The 13559-nt window shown below is 45.1% G+C and overlaps 1 protein-coding gene across 1 annotated transcript; it reads right to left on the reverse strand.

Moving 5' to 3' along the window:
• Positions 1-8292, reverse strand: stk24b (serine/threonine kinase 24b (STE20 homolog, yeast)). Its single transcript, XM_070930381.1, has 11 exons — positions 8153-8292; positions 5479-5709; positions 5022-5078; positions 4695-4803; positions 4226-4383; positions 3678-3863; positions 3424-3572; positions 3000-3123; positions 2688-2756; positions 2286-2422; positions 1-2179 (listed from the first exon to the last, which is right to left on the reverse strand). Exons 1-11 carry the CDS (start codon positions 8192-8194, stop codon positions 2143-2145), a joined length of 1299 nt encoding a protein of 432 aa, XP_070786482.1. The 5' UTR covers positions 8195-8292; the 3' UTR covers positions 1-2142.
• Between the last annotated feature and the right edge of the window lie 5267 nt (positions 8293-13559).

The following is a 13559-nucleotide window of genomic DNA, read 5'->3' on the forward strand; positions in this document are numbered from 1 at the left end:
GTTAGCATTAGATCTTTATTTCTCATGTCACTTTGAAAGCTTACAAGGAGCTTACATTTAACTTGGGGATTCTCAAATGACACAAGCAAAGATTATATACAGTACTATAAACTGTCAGCTATGATAAAGGAGACCAAATGTACACATTTTGTAATTATTTCCGTAGCATATGTTTTTCTTTAAGGTATAGATATTTCTTTTTTTTTTTTGCCAGAGGCAGGTGCCTGTATCCATAAAGCATTCCATATTTCCATACTTAACTCTTTGCAGTTATAAAAATATCAGATATTTCTTAATTTCTTTCAATCCCTGTGTTGACAAGTGCGTCATGATGCAACTCCTCAACATTATTGCTGCATTAGCACAGTAGTAAATTCTGGAACTCTTAAGTAAACATATATAGTAAAACATGGCTATTAGCAACTTTTTTAATTTTGTTTTTTTGTTTTTTTTGTTTTTTTTCCTCATACAGGTTTCTTTAAATACTTGACACACTTTCAAAGTGCAAAAAAAAAAAAAAAACTGATCCGAAATTTATTAAAAAACAAAAAACAAACAAAAAAAAGGTGCAAATCATACTACAAACATCTGGTGAAAGCATAAAAAGAGGACATGGCACTTTCTAGCATGGTGTGGTGGTGAGAACAGAAACGTCTGGGTTGAGGAAATAAGGATGGCGTTGATTTCTGCAGCTCGGCTTGTCCTGATCTACGGCTTAGGTTTGGCCATGATGCGGTTGCCTACAACGGTCCTTTCCAGTTATTCCTCGCCTTTAGTTTATAAGTAGTGCTTAAGATAAATTACAAGCCAAGAAAAAAAAATAAAAATACTTCACATGATATCACTTATCAACTGCCCATAGTGATTCCCCTTTGTAATTGTCCTCGGCTTCTCTCAATATTGTTATTTGCAGACACAGGTCTACCTTCATTCTTGTCCTAAACAATTTCAAAACTGACTTAAATTGCCTAAACATAAGCACAGGTGGGAGCCCCCCCCCCCCTCGACTACGAAAAGGAACAGCCTCTGCCTCTAAACAAAGTAAGCTTAGTATCATAGTTAGTTTTCAGCAGGTGATTGAAACGGAAGATAGGAACTTTGAAAGAAAACACTGATGAATACTGAACTGAATTTTCACTCACCGACGAGTAAAAGAAAACAAAACAAGAAATGTCAGATGAAATGCCAGAACGTAATGTGTGTGTGTGTATATCTCAAAAAGGCAAGGCATTTTCCGTTCTCTGGTGGAGTAACTTTTTGAAATCTTTAAATATCTACTTTTAAACATTATCAATATCTACAAAATGCGCATGACCATTTTGTACACAGTGATTCATTTCCCGCAATGACAACTTGTAATCATGTACAGCATGGCGACACCCCCTTCCTCCCCTTCCTCCTCGTCCTCCTCCTTCTCCCACTGCCTCGGAGGACAAAGTCCACTTAAAGCACTTTACCTGAGGTTTCATTAAGAATGCTGCAATTTGCCTTAACAGGGAGTCTTACATACGCGAGAGCGCACGCACACACACACACACACACACACACACACACACACAAACACACACACGCTCGCAAGGTGCATTCAAGCACACACACGCAGCTTGCACGCTGAGATAATATCCCTGCAGGTTCATCAAGCATGCTTTCAGAGGTTCTGGGGATATGACGCCTGCATTGAGAGGGGGATTGAAGTCTTGTCTTGGATTTGAGGGAGATTTCTTTTTCAGCTCCTCGTCGAGCAGATTCCATATAGAGACTCCGCGGTGTGAGGCCGGAGGTGTCCCGCATATACAGAGCCCAGAGTCTGGCTTGTTTTTCTGGTGGGTTGCTCTGACTTTGAGTCTTGTCCCATAGCAGTCGATTTTCCACGGGTTCTGCTGCCCCCTCCCCGCAACTTCTCTCATAAGTGGCAAAAAGACGCTCTCCAGAGATCCTCTGTTCAGTCCTCTGCTTTGGAGTTCAGTAATTTTGACAGGCTAGGTTAGCCCCCACCATCCCGCACGGGAGGTCAAACGTGGTCAGCTGGTGTTGAAAGACGTGACCCCTGGTTTTTTAACCCTCTGACCTGGCTGTGGTGTTGGGAGGGAGGCGGGGGTGGTGGGGGCCTGGGAGAGCAGGGCTGAGGCAGAGACCCAATTACTAGGGGGAGGAGGAGGACATCCTGCTTGTGGAGAAACTGCAAGAAAAAGAAAACAAAAATTAGATTATCATCATCTATTGCATTAAAACACTTTATAAATCTGGATTACATGATTAATTACTCTGTTTTGTGCAGGGGTTACCTCTGGAGCCTGTGGACCATGTGAGCCACCAGGGAGTCGGAGATGCCCGGGTAGGCCTCCTCAGCCAGCAGGATGGCCTCCCTCAGCTCATCCAGGACCATGGGGTTCCCATTCACCTGCTCCTGTCTCGCCTTCAGCTGGGAGGGAGGAGAAAGGTGAGAGATTTGGTTCGACTGATGAAATGAGAAGAAACAATTTGATAAGGCCAGGGACCCGTCCGGGTATAATTCAGCGATTTCATTTGAATCAAACCAAGCTTAGAAGTGAAAGCACCCTGAGGGTCAGTTTCAGGCACGAAAGCACCCCAGTTTCACATTTCACTATATTCACTGTAGGCCTGACTATGAAGGAGACTAACTTGTGGCCAGCCGGTCAGTTGGTTATACAGATGGAGCTCCTTACCTCAGCTAATGCAGGAGAGATGACTGTGGCCAGGCTCTGTGAATAAGGCCTCTTTGGAATGTCTTTTGTCTGAGGAGAGAGAGAGAGAGAGAGAGAGAGACGTGAGAACGGGGTGGGGTGGGGGGTGGAATTAAAGTAGTGCAGCTTCACCTTAGGGGGAATCTTTTTAAATCAGCACGACATGCACATTTCCCCAAATAACATCACGCCATCTTGCCGTGGGTTAGTTCTAGTGGGAGGGCTTTTGGCAACTGTTACTGTCAAGAGTTCAGACAGGAAATCAGAGCCTGAAGAATAATCTGATGCATTCACCTGGTCTGCCGCCCCCGACTGTCCCTCCCCGTTCTGCAGCTTCTTGGGGTCCTTCTCTCGGATGGTGAAGATCCAGTCGTCGCTGCCGAAGTCGTTGCCGCCCGACGCCTGGCCGTCCTGCTCTCTGGTTGGACGGATATTAAAAAGAGGCTTTGTACATTTATCGGGATGAGTGATGACGTCATGCATGTCAAGTGCTTCGAGCTCAGCGTAACAAATGTGGGAGGAAAGCGGCAGAGAGGACGTTTCTCTCCCTCGGCAGGATGTGTTCGCGTCAAATGTGCTTTTAGTGCTTTCAAACAGGAGTAAAAAGAGCTGCTAAGAACAAAAAGAGAAGCAACCAACTGAATATATGAGTTGCAAACAAAAAACGACTACTGTTTTTTCACAGCACACCAGGACAAAAAGGCAAAGGAGGACTTACGAGTCAGACTCATCAGAACTGGACTCTGTGGTTCTGGACTGCTCCGCCTTCCACCTCTTGTACTTGTCCACCAGCTCAGTCAGGTAGGAGGTCTTTTTCGCATGGCGGACGATCAGCTTATGCTTCAACAGCTCTTTGGCAGTCGGCCTCTGTGGAAATGACGAGAATCGAGTGAGATGAGCTCATGAATGGGAGTCGGGAGAAACACACCGAAAGTCAAAAAAAAAAAAGAAGGGGGTAGGGGGGGGGCTTACAAAACTGGGCTCTTTGTTGAGACAGGCCTCCACAAACTCCTTGAGCGGTTTGCTGTAGTTGCCCTCCAGTGTGGGCGGGTTGTTCTTTGGGATGAGGAATAAAACCTTCATAGGGTGGAGCTCCGAGTGGGGCGGCTCGCCTTTCGCCAGCTCGATGGCCGTGATGCCCAGAGACCAGATATCGGCCTGGAACACACAGGGGGACATGTTGATAATTTAACATACATAATATCTCTACAACTATAATCACCACCCCGCGGTTGTATGCCTCCACCAACCAGTCAAGACTCATATGTAGTGAATACTAAAGTGTATTTTTTGGCTGAATTGAAATTATCACTATATTGATGAGCCATATGTATGAACATACATTGCTGAACTGAAGGATTATCGTAGATGTATTGGCTAAACACATGTACTTGATTACTATGTAAGTCAGTGTCTTGTGCCTCATTTAAAGAGCACTCCAGCATTAGCATTTGTTGTCAGTGCTGTTTTGAAAGTGCTATTCTAACACCGTAAATACAACACTCTGACTTTGGCCTTACCTTGGAGTCGTAGGCCGACTGTTTGATGACCTCCGGGGCCATCCAGAAGGGCGTGCCAACAAAGGTGTTGCGCTTGATCTGAGTGTCGGTGAGCTGCCCCGCCACACCGAAGTCCGCCAGCTTCACCTCTCCTTGCTCGGACAGCAGCACGTTGGCAGCTGTGTGGGGGGGAGGGGGAGGGGGAGCAGATGGAAGGTCAGTGTGATCCAGCACGAGACTGCCACATCTTCAGACACCTCCGTCGATGCCATTCATCTGCACCGCCAATTTATTTAATAAAAGACGGAACAACTGTCAGAAGCCTTTTAGCGAAACCGCTGCAGTGCTGATCTCAATTCCCCGATGAACAAACTATATGATTAATGAAGCCGTAAGTGGACGTCAATACCGTTAATGTGCTACGTGATATTTGTGTGCGCTCCCTGATGCCTGCGTCCTCTAATAGCAGCACTCTCAGTTGGCCGGCTACCTTTGATATCCCTGTGGATCTTCTTCTCCGAGTGCAGATACTCTAGGCCCTTGAGGATCTCTCTCAGGATCGTGGCGATCTGGGTCTCATCCAGAGCTCCAGGCTCCATCTTTAGAAAAAAAGAAAAGAAAAAAAGCACGAGTTGTGGGAGTCAGCTGAGCTTCAGGGTGGAGGATCATTCATTCTACAGGGCTGACAGCATGGCAACTACGATGACTAACTTAACTCCAAAGTCACAGAGCGCTACGCATGCATGCATTAAGATGGTTTTGGTGTGATATTTTATCGTCTGTTTGGGTGATCGGTGCGATAGCAGGAATCACTCACCAAATCTAATGCTGAGCCTCCACCTAAATACTCCATGATGATCCATAACTTTGTGTCCTGGAACAGTGGAGATGGAGAAAGAGAGAAGAGAGCGATGAACACAAAGGGGTCATGAAGTGCGACGGTGCGTTTGGGTGAGAGATATGCACAGCGGGTTTATTAAGGTGGTTACTGGTTTATAGCGAGGTGTCAGGAGCCAGGCGCATTCCTAAACAAGTCATGATGACACTAATAAAGGCTTGGTGGGTGCCTGAAGTCGTCTGAGGCTAATCCCTTTTTAATTTAGGATTATTCGGGGGAAAAAGTGGGTAGAGAAAGAGAAATCCTTTTATGTCTCATCCCATTTGCTCACTTGGAGGTTTTACTTTGATGCAAAAATACAGTACTAAGAACTCTTAATGCATATTATACTGACTATAACCTTGTCCTGTGACATTATGCGTGCAACAAACATCACCTTCAGGTACGAGCCGTAGTACTTGGTGACAAAGGGGCTGTCACACTGGCTCAGCACCGTGATCTCCTGCTGAATATCCTCGATCTCGTCCTCTGCCTCCTCCAGGTCTATGATCTTGATGGCCACTACTTTCTGGGTCCGATTGTCGATGCCTTTGAACACCTCGCCGAACGAGCCCTTGCCGATCCGCTCCAGCTTGGTGAACAGCTCCTCCGGGTCAGCTTTGGCATTCTGCCGGTGACGGGAGGGGGAACAAAGCAGGGGGAGGAAAAGGAAGGCGGATTTAAAAGAAAGAGAAAAAAAAAAGGAAAGAAAAAGGAATGTTTGAAAAGAACTCAATGTCGGGGAGTAAATAGGAAACACCAGCGGGGTGCCATTCTTACAGGATACATTAATTCATTCATTGCAACACCTTGTGTTTGTTTACACAGAAAGAAAGACACAGGAGAATGAAAGGGAAAGAGTGTAACAATTGGATAACATGTGGGTTAAAAAGAAGTTAAAGAACACAAAATATGCTCCTAAAGTAACATTTTAGTCCTCTCAATACACTGCTGCACCTTTGGGGTTTACTGTCTGCCGATTATTCTCTCGATTAACCGATTAGTCTACGAAGAGTCCAACGGCACGTCTTCAAATGTCTTGTTATGTCTGACCAACAGTCCAAAACCCAAAGATATTCAATCTGCAACAATATAAACAGATAAAGCTTCATCTTTGAAGGGCTGAAACTGCAATTTCTTTTGGCATTTTTGCTTGAAAAATTAACAAAAAATTGCATAGTATTTAGTTATCTTATCATTAACAAACAAAAATATAAAAAAAACACAGAGCAATTATATACTAATGAAATCAATACTTTAACTAAACTTAAATTAAGATATATGGGTCTGATATGAAGACTCTAAATTAAATGCATTCATTTTGAATTGGCGATGCCTGCGTGGAAGCTAATGCAGAATCTCATGCAGATAACCATTTTATATATGACCTGACAGGGACAAAAATGATTAAAAATGGCCCAGTTTGTCACCTACAGTTATAACCTCTCTCCTCCTGATTTTCTGGGCTTTGGACACATCGGGTGCTGTCGCTGTGAATGAGCCAGTTTGTGCAGAGACGCAATGATGAAAACTCCCTTACATCATGTTACTTTTATGCCCAAATAGCAGCGTTGGCACCGTGAGACGTAATTATAACTCCTCTTGAGGCCATGAGAAACAAGTCAAGTACTGTTGCATGATTTCAAACGGTGTGAGGGTGGTCAGATAAAAAAAAAGTGGACCTGGAGCTGAAAATGTGTTCAGAGAATCCAATGACAAGCCATATTTCCAACTTTTCCAAGCACACTAGAGCATGTGAATCTGAGTGTTGAATGAAAACAAAACAAAACAAAAAAAACCCTACTTGAACGCCGCAGGAAGTGAACTAAAATGACTTTAACTCTCCAGGCGCTGTTATGTGGGAAACACAAGAGCAGGCGCCGACAAAAACAACTTCCTTTCATGACCTCTTTTAAGCAGAGAAAGGGTCAATACGCCCGTTTTGAGATGGCTAAAAACGACACCGTTTTTCCGCGTTTGCGCAAGAAGGGAACCTTATGTCACCAAACGGAGCCATGAAAGGGATTTATTCAAGAAGACAAACAGTGATTCCCACTAATGGAAAGTGCGGCGCAGGACAGATGCAGAAGAAGTGAGAAAGTGATGAGTCATATTTTATTAAAACAATAAGACACTTTGTTTGGGAACATGGGTTCAAACCGGATCAAGTCAAATTGCAGGCAAATGATGACCATGTTTACACTGTCTTAGATCAGTCTTGGAAATGACTGCGAGGAAACTCAACTGACAAACGTAAAACTTTGATTGCACTTTAATCGCTGGCAAACAATCCTGACCTGACTGGCAGCAAAAACTTATCCACAACTTAGCATGACTTATTATGGTGCCTTTACTGGCGCCCAGTAGTTTGTCTGCCTCTGATGCATCCTCCCCCAGATTCGCAATCTGCAGAGAAATCTGCACACAGGCCTGCACAGGGAACATAATCTGGTGCATGAGGCAGTTTACATTAGGAACACTTATCTCCCCTAGTTATCTACCCAACACAATTATCCCCTATAGGCAAAAAAAAAATCCTAAAGATAGCAGCAGAGGCAAGAACAAGGCTCATGTGTGCATAATAGTTTCTTTGTACAGGGGAACCGGAGAGCTCCACTGCCTTCAAGTCATGGCTGAAGTATCGGAATTTTGCGTTCAATGCGCATCTTTCTGTTGCAAAGATGAGACATTCAGCACATTAGCTGTCAACGTGGGCAATAATTATCGATGACGACATAACAGAGGTGCACGTTAACTTTCTGCTCTGTTGTCTGGCGTCTCATACAAATGATAAGTTTCTGTCACGGATATATTTAGGTTGCCTCACATGCCGTCTTTCCTTCAATTCGTTCTGCCCGTCGCAGCATTAAGAAATAACAGCTGGGTGCATCATTGGCTCTCAAATGTTTCCGATCTTTTGAGTCCTCAAAGATGCCCCGAAATCACGGAGTTGGCCAGGTGTGCAGTGCACTGCACAAACCCACAGCAGGGAGTCAAAGAGTGTACATTTTGTTCTGGCAGTGACCTCAACTTACTTATTGCGGAGAAAATTCAGAAGACATTCGTCTTACCTGCATCCCCGGCAGGTTCCCCTGAACAGGAGAGTGGGCCATGGTGATGCTGACTGGATCTGCGCCTCGTCCCAACAACGCAGGGCTGAGAATTTCCTCGGCTTCACTTGTGTTTACAGTCCCGGCTGTGGTGCCGTTTATGTTAGCAATCCTCCAGGACCCCCCCCACCCCCCACCCCACCCCCCCGGTTACACTGGCCTACCGGGGACCGTCTCAAGCACTTTTTATGTTGGGAGAAAAAATGTCCTTCCACACGCGCTGGCGTGCCTCTCCTCTGCCGGAACAACCCCAAGTCATCCAAAAACAGCTGAGCAAGCCAACAGACGTCTGCTAATGCTAACTCTGAGGCTGCAAACAAGAAATCCGCAATGTTTGCTAACCAGCTGGCCAAGCGTTAACGAGCGCGTTCACTCCGGTTTCCCACCCGGGGGAGTTATGCTGCTGCAGCTATTTCTAATTCGCAGAGACATCTATGTGTTTTTAAAACGACCTGTCTGTCACTTTCTGAAAGCGTATTCTCTCGCCAACGGTGTTGTCAGCTAGCTAACATGGTTAGCTCGCTAGCTAGCTAGCCAACGCAGACAACCTGACAAACGTTCCAGTCAGCGGGCTGGCTTGGAGCACAATGTGTCCGCATAACGTTACCGCAAATGTCCCCCCCACAGGTACAGAGTCCGAGAACCCCGCTTTTATCCCCCCCTTCCGCGGCTCTACAGGTCGGGCATCTGCGGCAAGGGTAGCTCGCCAGTGTTTTTGTTTCCTCCCTCACTTTCGTCCCGTACTCTCGGCCATCTTGTCGGTGCTGTGACGCCTGGTTGGGGCGGATCCGGATCCGGATCAACAACAACATCCTGACTTCTCTCTCGCCAGGTGATGATGCCAGGTGGATGGACCTAGCACCCCCCCCCCCCCCCCCCCCCAAAAAAAGTTTTTGAGACAGTGATACATAAAGTGATCCATATTAAACCGTGTTGTTACGGCTGTGTAGGCTACCACAGAATCCAAACTGAGAAAACTTCAGTTGGTAAAGTGATCTGGTGATTTGCTCCAGATAACCTGAAGAAGTGCTATTAAGCTAATTAATGAGCCATGTTATCCTTTACGCTTGATAAAATGAGAGCTACTGATTAAATCACTCACCCTGTGAAAGCCTGTCAGGAAACCTGGAGGCTCTGTCTGTACCCCATCTTGGTGAATCACTGCCCATGACTCACTGTTACCACCTACTAACATCCACGTTTTATAATTAAATAACAATATATATAACTGTTAAATAATATTATTGAATATTAAAGGTTGTATTTATTTAGTAACTTCATTACAGTAACACTTACACCTCAGCATCATTCTCAGCATTGTACTGTGTACCACTGAAAATCACATTCGACTGATTTCCCAATCAATGCTGTTTGCGGTGCAGAGTCTCATTGACGTTTCGCGTGTCTCACCACAGGGGGGCGCCAGTGTATAGACTTGACTGCGGCAGCGTCCTTGTGTAATCCGGACGCTCGATGCCGGTGCACCATCGCGTGCCGCAGCTAGAATACAATGATGGGGTGGCCAGTGCGTTGCTGCGGCTGCTGTTGTGCTGTGCTGTGCGGGAGAGAACGTCTGATATATTGTCATGCGGTATACACACAGCCAGGAGAGCCGACAGAGCCTGGTCACAACGATGGCTGCGGCTCTTTTCAGCACTACTCTAGCAAACCGGAGGCCTGTATATGGCGCAGGCCAGCGGTTGAGAAAATCCACATGGGTAACTCGCACTGCCTACATTAAGAGGGCATTGCAGCATGGTTGTACGGCTGCCTTTAAGCTGGATCCGGCCTCTGTAGGTGCAATGATACAGAGATCCTATACGGCTATTGTTTAAATAGAGTTATGATATAATGGAGGGGCCCTATGAATGAAACGCCAGGTCGCTTTAAATCCACAATGAAGTGATACACATGGCCCTGTGTTGCAATAGCCTATCACAAGAGATGTTTCATTTGAGAGCCTACACTCTCATTTAGACTAAAATATATCCTCACATGCATGTTTGCGCGGCTATAAGCGCGTGTTTATGGAGGATTCCTGGATAAAAGGTGTGCGCACACGGCGGCTCCGCGTCCCACTTGTGCGCCCCACACCATCATCATCATCATCATCATCGCGCCCAGGGTCGGACGCGTGAAACGGGAAGCGCTACCTCCCTCCTCCATGCGTAAATTATGTAGGGCAGGACGGGAATGCTGTGCTACCTCCATTTGAGAAAACCCGGCCGGTGATTGTGACGGCGAGGAGGGGGGAAAAAACAAAAAGGAGCCACTGAAAAGCCAACCCTCGTCTGCAGCCAGGCGCTCGACGGAAGCGGAGCGGCGCATCACGAATTGTGCCCATTGTGAAGCCAAGGAGAAGAAAAGATGGACATCACGGACCAAGGAGCTCAAATGGAGCCGCTCTTACCAACGGTAAGACCAGATAGGCACGTTATTTCTGTGTAGTGTTCAATTAAATACACTTTGAATCGTAGCTGAATGGACTACTGGTCGTCAGTTTATGCCATTTCTCTTTAGAACAAAAGCAGACACAGTTGGGATGAAACGTCCCATCAATGTCTGATTCACATTCAGCGTCTGTATTTCAAAATGACCCATATTTGGGCTGCTTTACTGGTTGCGTGCTGCCTGGACACCAAGGCAAAGACTGGTTGTTGCGCACCACATATTGACCAAATTGATGTTTTCACTGTGTGCCCAATTCATATTTGAGCAAAAGATTACAATCTTTCTCTCACTACGAACGCCTACGCCTTCACACAGGAGGCATTTGTGATGCCCCCGAACAGGTTGATACAGTGTTACACAGTTTTTCATTTGTGCCCTGCATGCCTGCATGGAAGGGCTCCTTAATATGTTGCATCTCAGCCAAAATCATGTGGTTTACCAGTCGACCTAGTTTTTGTACTCTTTGTGAAACCTGCTGTCAAGCTGTTGCTTGTATACAGTCCTTGTGATGACACTAAGATGAGAGCACAAAGTGTTTGATCCTCACAGCGAGGAGACAGGGGGAGGTATATGCCTCGTCGGTTGGATGTAATGATCTTCACTGTCTTTCCATCTCTCCATGAGGGGCTTCGCTGGATGGTTACGATTTATTCACAACCCATTTGGCCTATTGGCAGGCATTTTGCGAGCGTAACACACTCGTACACCTTGTATTCCTGCCTGAGCAGTTATCCCTCCCTTCTCCTGAAATCGCCGTCCATCAACCTGAGAGACGGAGAGATGCTGCCCAAGCATCCCAAAGTCTCCTTTTGATTTCACTGAGACATATTCTCTCCAGTGCGGGCTCAGGTTGCATCGCATGTTGGTTGAGTACAACGGGGAACAAACGGATCGAATATGTGTCCCCCCTCTGGTCTGCTACTGGCAGAATTTCATGTCTCAAACATGACACGTTGAGCCACTTGAAGGCAGAGAGCCTACTTCTGCGGTCAGCCTCTCCTCATTAGCATTCAGGTGAGATTGTGCCGAGAAGGAAGGGGAAAAAAAGCAAAAAAAAAAAACTTGGATGCACAGTCAATGCCAGAGGAGAGAGATGAAATATATTACATTGTGCCCGGCCACGTTAAAAAGCAGTGATTGCATGCTCTGGAGGCAAATCAATACTCTCCTTGTTTGTTCTATTTGTGGACGTGTTACATGAGGACTCTCAGAGCTCACCGCGTACAGTGAAGCCTGATGGGGGCTGATGTGGCGTGGGATGGCTGTTCAGTTTCCCCTGCAGTCTCAATGCAGTGTGGTAGCTTTCCTGTTGTTGTGACTCGTCGCTGCAACCCCCCCCCCCCCCCCCCAGTCCCTCCGCCTACACAGCAAGCAAATGCGTTGTCATGGTTTCACCAGGATGTGCATTGGTATGTGAGGTGTATTGTAGCTCATTCTACCAGGTTACCAGGTTCCCAAGGTCAAGCATGATAGCATGTTTAATTTACAGCAGGAAGGACTGTATCTGAATGCAGCATTGCTAGTGTTATATCTCTTAACATCTCTTAACAGAACCATCTGCCATGAGCGTAATGTATGCACATTGATTTTTGTCCCGTTGGCTGATTTCTTGATGTTCTTTGACTTGCAGGAACAAAGTTCCCAAGAAAATAAAGATGTGGTGAGTACACTTTTCATTCTCTTCGCCAGGCCAGCAAAAATGCCATATTGATTTGCTACGTGATGACAACGATAACTCAGTGGAATTCACTTGTTAAAGACTAGTTTTGAAACACAGGGATGCAATCAGAAAATCAATAGGAAAAGCAATAAAATGAGGAATATAAAGGGCAAAGCAAGAATGACAAAAGGGAGGTCGCAAGAAATGTACTTACATACTTCTACTCCACAACCTTTCAGAGCGAAATATTGCACTTTTTACTCCGCTATTATTATTTCACAGCATAATTCGTCGTTAACAGAAAACATGATAAGCGTATGAGTTGTTAAAGAAGCTATAATCACTATTTCTATAGTAACAATCACATGACTGCTTTTGTGTGAAAGGTGACAACAGAAAGAGAAAATGGTAAGTTTTAGTGTTTCAGCACGTTGTTTTGTTTTTTTACAGCCCACAACTTCATTGTTTTGGTTTATTTTTAAAATATATGTATATAAAAGATAGACAATAAAAAAATAAACAATTTGAGAAAAGTAAAAAAAAAAATATTAATGTGTGTAGCAGAACTTTTCTTTCTTTCCTCTCCCATTAATCATCTCACCACAACCACAACATGCATTTGCAACATATGCATTGATGCATCAGTATTAACAATCTAATAATGTCATTTGTAATAATATATCAGTCACATGGGACATTTTACCGCAGAATGAGAACTTTTAAGTGCATTTTGTTGATAATGACTCTGAAGTTTTACTTTACTTCACTACTTACCGTAAGACTTTTAACTTGTGATGGAGTATTTTTAGGTCGTTGTATTGCATTTGAATACTTCTTCCACCACTGAAGACGTTAAAAAAGTAAAAGATTAGGTAGGTTTCAGGCAGGCTTTTCTATTTTCCTGATGGCATTTTCCTGAAGTGTGATCACGTTTTGCTGTTAATCCACGTTTTCTATAATCCATAATCTACAGTAATATTGCACATCTGTCTTTGGCTTCTATCTTTAATTAGCCAGCTTGTTTAGCAGATGTCGCATATTTTTAGGTCCCGATTGTCACACATGTCATTATGCGTCTGGCAGCCGCGCAAAGGCTGAGAGCACGCCGGGTAAATAAATAATGATAGATAATGGGGATGAAGTGGAATGGCTTTTGAAGAGCTTGGAAGAGTGCAAGCAGACAAGTGAGCCAGCCGGTTAGAGAAGAGTTTTGATGCATGCTTGTCATCTGCTCTGACAGAATATTGCTTATGCAAC

This window comes from Enoplosus armatus, chromosome 24, assembly GCF_043641665.1.
Source record: "Enoplosus armatus isolate fEnoArm2 chromosome 24, fEnoArm2.hap1, whole genome shotgun sequence".
In the NCBI taxonomy this organism is placed as follows: Eukaryota; Metazoa; Chordata; class Actinopteri; order Centrarchiformes; family Enoplosidae; genus Enoplosus; species Enoplosus armatus.

Excerpts from the sequence above, each read along its gene's own strand:
- stk24b (XM_070930381.1), bottom strand. The coding sequence starts at position 8,194 with ATGGCCCACTCTCCTGTTCAGGGGAACCTGCCGGGGATGCAG. Across the intron at positions 5,079-5,478 it reads ACTACGGCTCGTACCTGAAG|GACACAAAGTTATGGATCAT; the intron begins GTGATGTTTGTT and ends CCACTGTTCCAG. Across the intron at positions 2,757-2,999 it reads AGTCGGGGGCGGCAGACCAG|ACAAAAGACATTCCAAAGAG; the intron begins GTGAATGCATCA and ends CTCTCTCCTCAG.